We start from the raw sequence: 9,138 nt of genomic DNA, 5'->3' as shown, positions 1-9,138 counted from the left end.
TTTGGACAATTTGTTCTCCAGATAGAAAGTTGTCCAATATAATACCAAGATATTTGACACACACCTGAGGCATAATTATATTACCGTAACACGAAACAGAAAATGAGCCTTCAGGTAATTTGGAAAGTTTCCTTTTGGGGCCAAACAAAATACTCTCTGTTTTTCCAAGATGTAAGGATAATTTGTTATCTGTTAGCCAATCGTGACATGACTCTAAGTTTTTCGATAGAAATTTTGAAATAATTTTTGGGTCTTTGTGCGAGAAGATAATTGCACTGTCATCTGCGTACAGAAATAATTTGCATCCTGGGTCAATACTGATCCGCATGTCATTTACATATATGAGAAAAAGAAGCGGTCCCAATAAACTCCCTTGGGGTACCCCGCATGTTATATTACAAATACCCGAGTTCACATTATTGATATTGACTAATTGTTTTCTGTTGGTAAGGTATGATGTGAACCACTCCACCGACTCAATGCCAATTACACCAAGTTTATCACACAAAATCCCATGGTCAACTGTATCAAAGGCCTTCTGTAGGTCTAGTAAAACCATTCCAGTGAAGAGACCTTTAGAAGTCTGGGACTTTATGTGATCAACCAGGTGACTGGGTCGATCGTCGGTGACCAGGTAGCTCCATTAGTAGCTAAATGGGTAGAGTGTCCATCTAGAACTTGCAGGGTCCTAGGTTCTAACCTGATCTAGCGGTTGCATTTCTCTTTCTCCTGTTTCACATACCAAAGGTTTGTTGTAACGCTTGTTAGGTTGCCGAGGCAAATGATGTGAAACAAGTAAATTCACATGAAACAGGCGTCATTATTTTTTCAATGCCTCCAATAGGGGTCGAGTCTGGGACCCTACAGCCTAGTATGAAACTACACTAGATGAGCTAAATAGAAATATATCACTAGCCAAATTCATAGAAAGCAGCTAGTATTAACCAGGGTGAATACTCCCCCTCAGGGAAAGAACTCGTCCACAGTTTTCAAGAGGTTAAAGCAAGGACTTAGATAGCATCTAATCTAATTCTGTGGTTTAAAAGTTCCTTGTAAACATACATATTTTTGTCAATATTTTCCTGGTTTCTTTGTCAGCACTAATTTGAAGTAAATTCACATGTAACAAATTGTCTATTTTTTCAATGCCTCAATGAAGCGTAAAACCCAAGACTTCTGTTTTACTCAATTACTAGTCTGATGCTCTATCACATGAGCTAAAGAGACATTTTCTCTACCCATGTCAGTGAAGGAAGAAGTTAGTTTTTTACAGAAACTGTTTTATTCAAAGAAATGCCGAAAAGTAGCTTTTTTACTACAATGTACTGTCTCGTATTCCGTACATATTCGCGGGGGTTACATTTTGCTGTGCACCGGAATCCCATGTGTCGTGCAAAGTATTTTGAGTGTCATCATTTAAGGGTTAAACCTCGAAATACAGGAAACACCGTTTGGAAACACTGATCCCGAGCATTGTCATCCACCAGTGACTTCACTCGAAATAAAATAAAATATGTATGTACCTTTGTAGGAGTAAACTGTGATCAATTAATCACCTACTGTACACATAAATATGTTGTGACCACTTATATGTAAGTGTTGTTTATGCATGGTCTGCCCAGTTGTCCGGTGTTAATCTGGTTGAGTTCATTTAAGCTTGCATAACAGCGTTGGGTTAAAGGTATTTTCGATATGTTGTGATAAGGTCCGTAAAAGTGGTTAACATTTTCGATAATTTCATTGGTGTTTAGAATTTGCGGATATTAGTCAAAGGGCAAATTTAATGAAATTAAAACCCCTGCAAAATATAACTGCTATACAGTATTAAACTTTTATGAGATTAGATTACAAATAGAAAAACATCTGCAAAAGTACTTCAGAAAACAAGTGTACATATGATTATGATTTAAAACCAAACAAATCCATAAGGGGCTGGTACGGTCAGTTGGCATTAAATTTAATATTAATTTGGCTCAGTGGACCATCTTATAACTTACACTGAAATAGGTTCCTGTCTAAATAAAAAAAAGAAATAAATAGAATCTAGGGGGAAATTAGTTGCTGATTTTATTGTGTCTAGAGTTAGTAAGTTCATTTATTTTATTTGCATGTAAATCTTGAGAACTTTTCAGTGATATTAACAGATGATTGTCATTTCTTTAAAATTTTCTTTTTTCTTCCTTTAACTATTTCTTTTCCTCAGCTTTCTATCCTTCGGTAACAACAATCCTAGTTGTTGTGAGGACATTAGACCTACAATCCTAGTTGTTGTGAGGGCATTAGACCTACAACCCTAGTTGTTGTGACGACATTAGACCTACAACCCTAGTTGTTGTGAGGACATTAGATGTACAACCCTAGTTGTTGTGAGGGCATTAATCCTACAACCCTAGTTGTTGTGAGGACATTAGACCTACAACCCTAGTTGTTGTGAGGACATTAGACCTACAACCCTAGTTGTTGTGAGGACATTAGACCTACAACCCTAGTTGTTGTGAGGACATTAGACCTACAACCCTAGTTGTTGTGAGGACATTAGACCTACAACCCTAGTTGTTGTGAGGACATTAGACCTACAACCCTAGTTGTTGTGAGGACATTAGACCTACAACCCTAGTTGTTGTGAGGACATTAGACCTACAACCCTAGTTGTTGTGAGGACATTAGACCTACAACCCTAGTTGTTGTGAGGACATTAGACCTACAACCCTAGTTGTTGTGAGGACATTAGACCTACAACCCTAGTTGTTGTGAGGACATTAGACCTACAACCCTAGTTGTTGTGAGGACATTAGACCTACAACCCTAGTTGTTGTGAGGACATTAGACCTACAACCCTAGTTGTTGTGAGGACATTAGACCTACAACCCTAGTTGTTGTGAGGACATTAGACCTACAACCCTAGTTGTTGTGAGGACATTAGACCTACAACCCTAGTTGTTGTGAGGACATTAGACCTACAACCCTAGTTGTTGTGAGGACATTAGACCTACAACCCTAGTTGTTGTGAGGACATTAGACCTACAACCCTAGTTGTTGTGAGGACATTAGACCTACAACCCTAGTTGTTGTGAGGACATTAGACCTACAACCCTAGTTGTTGTGAGGACATTAGACCTACAACCCTAGTTGTTGTGAGGACATTAGACCTACAACCCTAGTTGTTGTGAGGACATTAGACCTACAACCCTAGTTGTTGTGAGGACATTAGACCTACAACCCTAGTTGTTGTGAGGACATTAGACCTACAACCCTAGTTGTTGTGAGGACATTAGACCTACAACCCTAGTTGTTGTGAGGACATTAGACCTACAACCCTAGTTGTTGTGAGGACATTAGACCTACAACCCTAGTTGTTGTGAGGACATTAGACCTACAACCCTAGTTGTTGTGAGGACATTAGACCTACAACCCTAGTTGTTGTGAGGACATTAGACCTACAACCCTAGTTGTTGTGAGGACATTAGACCTACAACCCTAGTTGTTGTGAGGACATTAGACCTACAACCCTAGTTGTTGTGAGGACATTAGACCTACAACCCTAGTTGTTGTGAGGACATTAGACCTACAACCCTAGTTGTTGTGAGGACATTAGACCTACAACCCTAGTTGTTGTGAGGACATTAGACCTACAACCCTAGTTGTTGTGAGGACATTAGACCTACAACCCTAGTTGTTGTGAGGACATTAGACCTACAACCCTAGTTGTTGTGAGGACATTAGACCTACAACCCTAGTTGTTGTGAGGACATTAGACCTACAACCCTAGTTGTTGTGAGGAAATTAGACCTACAACCCTAGTTGTTGTGAGGACATTAGACCTACAACCCTAGTTGTTGTAAAGACATGAGACCTACAACCCTAGTTGTTGTGAGGACATTAGACCTACAACCCTAGTTGTTGTGACCTGACATTAGACCACAATTAAAAAACAAGAAAGTTCTTAAAAAATCACAAAACATTGATCACTTTAAGTGTGATTATGTTTAAATATGTCTGTAGGGAACTGTACATACAACCGACTTTATACATCAGATCTGGTAGCTGGCCTAGTAAATGATCCCATGTTTAAACACAGAGGCAATGTGCTCTGATTGAAATTGCTTTTTCTTCATCAAAATTATGATGCAATAAATATTTGTTTACAGGAGGAAGAACACATCGTTCGACATGAAATTGTTGAGATGCAGCAGAGGCTGGCACTACGAGACACCACCAAGGTAATGTCTGGTTGTGAGACACTACCAAGGTAATGTCTGGTTATGAGACACCACCAAGGTAATGTCTAGTTGTGAGACACCACCAAGGTAATGTCTGATTGTGAGACACCACCAAGGTAATGTCAGGTTGTGAGATACCACCAAGGTAATGTCTGGTTGTGAGACACCACCAAGGTAATGTCTGATTGTATCATATATGGCTCAGGAAAAATTAAATATGTAGCAATGATAGGGGAAAAAACGCTGCCAATTTATCTAGTTCCATGACTTTACTGAAAAAACTTCTTTTCTAAAGATCTATTTATTTATATGCATTACATAATTATATTATAGATACTTAAGACAATTTGAAAATGGTTAAAGTAACACTTCCTTGTGAAATAAAACGAAATTGTTGCTTGTATATAATTTGCAGCATTTACGGAAAGTACCGTAAAACCCATATAATTTGCGCACCTGTGTAATTTGCGCAGGTACTTTTTGAGGCTGAAAATCGGGAAAAAAGCTTCTACTCAAATATTTTGCGAATAAGATGCTGAAGTAATTGATAAAGGAACATTTATATAGGGTAGTGCTTCCTTATGTTTCATCATGTCCTCTGTTTATATGGGGGGTTAGGGTTATATAGGGTTATAAACCCTAACATTTATATAGGGGTAGTGCTTCCTTATGTTTGATCATGTCCTCTGTTTGTATAGTGAGTTAGAGTTATATAGGGTTATATACCCTAACATTTATATAGGGGTAGTCCTTCCTTATGTTTGATCATGTCCTCTGTTTGTATGGTGGGTTAGGGTTATATAGGGTTATATACCCTAACATTTATATAGGGGTAGTGCTTCCTTATGTTTGATCATGTCCTCTGTTTGTATGGTGGGTTAGGGTTATATAGGGTTATATACCCTAACATTTATATAGGGGTAGTGCTTCCTTATGTTTGATCATGTCCTCTGTTTGTATGGTGGGTTAGGGTTATATAGGGTTATATACCCTAACATTTATATAGGGGTAGTGCTTCCTTATGTTTGATCATGTCCTCTGTTTGTATGGTGGGTTAGGGTTATATAGGGTTATATACCCTAACATTTATATAGGGGTAGTGCTTCCTTATGTTTGATCATGTCCTCTGTTTGTATGGTGGGTTAGGGTTATATAGGGTTATATACCCTAACATTTATATAGGGGTAGTGCTTCCTTATGTTTGATCATGTCCTCTGTTTGTATGGTGGGTTAGGGTTATATAGGGTTATATACCCTAACATTTATATAGGGGTAGTGCTTCCTTATGTTTGATCATGTCCTCTGTTTGTATGGTGGGTTAGGGTTATATAGGGTTATATACCCTAACATTTATATAGGGGTAGTGCTTCCTTATGTTTGATCATGTCCTCTGTTTGTATGGTGGGTTAGGGTTATATAGGGTTATATACCCTAACATTTATATAGGGGTAGTGCTTCCTTATGTTTGATCATGTCCTCTGTTTGTATGGTGGGTTAGGGTTATATAGGGTATGTACCCTAACATTTATATAGGGGTAGTGCTTCCTTATGTTTGATCATGTCCTCTGTTTGTATGGCTGGACTACAGCAGCAGACAAGTGACTGTCTGTGCCGGGCCATTTACTGTGAACTCCTCGGCTACGACCTATCATCTGTATACATCCATGCTGTCAAACTGGCGCAGCAGGGCACAGGATTTGAGAAGAGACTTGGTAAGCAGGTCTAACTTTTCTTATTCAAATGATAACTGTAGCAATTTGATATCTGGAAACTTATATACCCTTTACAACAAATGTTTACAGTATAACTGTAGCAATTTGATATCTGGAACCTTGTATACCCCTTACAACAAATGTTTACTGTATAACTGTAGCAATTTGATATCTGGAAACTTGTATACCCCTTACAACAAATGTTTACTGTATAACTGTAACAATTTGATATCTGGAAACTTATATACCCCTTACAACAAATGTTTACTGTATAACTGTAGCAATTTGATATCTGGATACTTATATACCCTACACAACAAATGTTGACTGTATAACTGTAGCAATTTGATATCTGGAAACTTATATACCCTATACAACAAACGTTCACTGTATAACTAGCAATTTGATATCTGGAAACTTATATACCCTATACAACAAACGTTCACTGTATAACTAGCAATTTGATATCTGGAAGCTTATATACCCTATACAACAAACGTTCACTGTATAACTAGCAATTTGATATCTGGAAGCTTATATACCCTATACAACAAACGTTCACTGTATAACTAGCAATTTGATATCTGGAAACTTATATACCCTATACAACAAACGTTCACTGTATAACTAGCAATTTGATATCTGGAAGCTTATATACCCTATACAACAAACGTTCACTGTATAACTAGCAATTTGATATCTGGAAACTTATATACCCTATACAACAAACGTTCACTGTATAACTAGCAATTTGATATCTGGAAGCTTATATACCCTATACAACAAACGTTCACTGTATAACTAGCAATTTGATATCTGGAAGCTTATATACCCTATACAACAAACGTTCACTGTATAACTAGCAATTTGATATCTGGAAACTTATATACCCTTTACAAGAAATGTTTACTGTATAACTGTAGCAATTTGATATCTGGATACTTATATACCCCTTACAACAAACGTTCACTGTATAACTAGCAATTTGATATCTGGAAGCTTATATACCCTATACAACAAACGTTCACTGTATAACTAGCAATTTGATATCTGGAAACTTATATACCCCTTACAACAAATGTTTACTGTATAACTAGCAATTTGATATCTGGAAACTTATATACCCTTTACAACAAATGTTTACTGTATAAATATAGCTACATTGTCTTTTTGTTAAATATAAAAGATATTACATGAGTTTCATTTTTATATGAGCTAAACCTAAATGAAAAATTGAGACAAGTTGTTTAAATCACAATATTTCTCTGTTTAGCTTGTATTGAATACAAAACAATTGATAATCCATTTGATAATTAATAAAAATGATATCTCACACATTAAGAAATATCACTACTGATATTCTGTCATGGTGTAAAAGATAGACACTTAAGTAAAAACTATTTCTGTGGTTCAATTTCCACCCTTGACAGGCGTACACTATGTTAAATGGGTAACAGGTATCGCCTTTATTATGCTTTCTTTTATTTGAAATACATGTCAATTTAAATTTGTTTTAAAACATTTTTATGGCGGTGTAATACTTCCAACCTTTTGTTTAATCTGCAGGATACCTTGCCTGTTCTTTGTTACTGAATGAAAACCATGAGTTGATTCTGCTGCTGATCAACACAATACAGAAGGTATGTTACAGTCATATGTCCCTTTGATTACAAGAACTATCATTATTTTATTACCTTCAAAGTCTTCAAATGCAGAAATGGGTCAATATGTTGAATACAAATCTAAATGAGCTTTCTTCACTGCTTTTCATTGCTGTCAAGAAATACATCTGTGGGCAGATAGACTCTTATACTTAATATCTGTACAACCTTGATACATTAAATAGTCTCACTAGTTACTTGTACAATGATGAAAAGCATTATGTCTGTGCTATTGCCATTTCACCGTCTGTTTGTACAAAATTAGATGTATCTTTAATTTCTATATCTCAAAGACATCAGTTTCCTTTTTGTCCTGTACGAATACCCTAAATATATAATAATGCACCATTTTGGGGGGAAAAAAGACCTGTCTGTTCATGTCAAAGTCAGTCCCTTTAAATTTGATTTTACACAGTGTTTACATTTCAGAAGTCATACCAATTTAATCAACAGGAAGAAAATTGCAATCTATAGAGTAACCTTAAAACTTGATATATGTATGATCAAGAAAATGATATGTTTTCCCAGGACAAGGTTATTTTAACATTAACAGTATAATGTACAATATTACTTAATTTTATTTCAGGATTTGAACAGTAGTAACATCTTAGACAACTGTGCAGCACTGACTGTAATCTGCCAGCTGGTCAACTCGGAGATGATCCCTAGCGTGTTACCTCTAGTCCAGGAAAAACTCAAACATCCAAGGTAAAGTTACTGGAAAACGAAAGTAGGCAGCCTGAGAAAACTCTAACTTTAAGTATCGGAAAGTGAAAGTTGGGCAGTTCATGCTGTGGTTAAGATACTGACAAATTAACAGTCCATGAATAATGTACTTGTGCTCTGAGCACGGAAATAACACATCAATTAAACTTGTCTGGTATTTCTTATGTATATAATTTTGGGTATCTAAATAGGGGTAAGACGGTCTCTTCTTTTCATGTAGAGAATTCTGTATAAAAGGAAGGAATCAGAAACCTTGTTTCTCATTTAGAGAATAATAGAGTAAGAACCTGGGACTTCTGCAGGTTTACTAGTCTGGCGCTCTACTACCAAATCAGCTAGCCAAGTCTATGGCAAGTGGGTCTTATTTTTCCAGGGTGACAAACTCCCCCTCCAGGAGAAAACTTTCAAGTTTTTTGGGGTTATAGCAATTCTCTTGAATGTATTTTTGAGTATTTTTGTGAATCTCTCGAGTCCTTAATTATAAGTGGGCATCATTGTAACAGAGATCATTATTTTCTCAATGTCTCCAGTACGAGTCGAAGGCTCAATGTCTCCAGTACGAGTCGAAGGCTCAATGTCTCCAGTACAAGTCGAAGGCTCAATGTCTCCAGTACGAGTCGAAGGCTCAATGTCTCCAGTACGAGTCGAAGGCTCAATGTCTCCAGTACGAGTCGAAGGCTCAATGTCTCCAGTACGAGTCGAAGGCTCAATGTCTCCAGTACGAGTCGAAGGCTCAATGTCTCCAGTACGAGTCGAAGGCTCAATGTCTCCAGTACGAGTCGAAGGCTCAATGTCTCCAGTACGAGTCGAAGGCTCAAT

The 9,138-nt window shown here is 37.1% G+C and overlaps 1 protein-coding gene across 3 annotated transcripts in view; it reads left to right on the top strand.

Moving 5' to 3' along the window:
* The window catches only part of LOC110464760 (AP-4 complex subunit epsilon-1-like), a 38,746-nt gene that overhangs the window by 2,365 nt on the left and 27,243 nt on the right, over positions 1-9,138 (top strand). For 2 of the 3 annotated variants that reach the window (XM_021520129.1, XM_021520131.1), the window contains exons 2-5: positions 4,149-4,220; positions 5,809-5,932; positions 7,499-7,572; positions 8,180-8,301. In XM_021520129.1, coding sequence (XP_021375804.1) covers positions 4,149-4,220; positions 5,809-5,932; positions 7,499-7,572; positions 8,180-8,301 — 392 coding nt within the window. The remainder of the gene's footprint in view (positions 1-4,148; positions 4,221-5,808; positions 5,933-7,498; positions 7,573-8,179; positions 8,302-9,138) is intronic. The other variant, XM_021520130.1, reaches the window with a different exon arrangement.

This window comes from Mizuhopecten yessoensis, unplaced genomic scaffold, assembly GCF_002113885.1.
Source record: "Mizuhopecten yessoensis strain PY_sf001 unplaced genomic scaffold, ASM211388v2 scaffold11031, whole genome shotgun sequence".
Taxonomy (NCBI): domain Eukaryota; kingdom Metazoa; phylum Mollusca; class Bivalvia; order Pectinida; family Pectinidae; genus Mizuhopecten; species Mizuhopecten yessoensis.
Note: the sequence above shows the minus strand (reverse complement) of the source record. Positions and strands in the feature narration are given on the sequence as shown.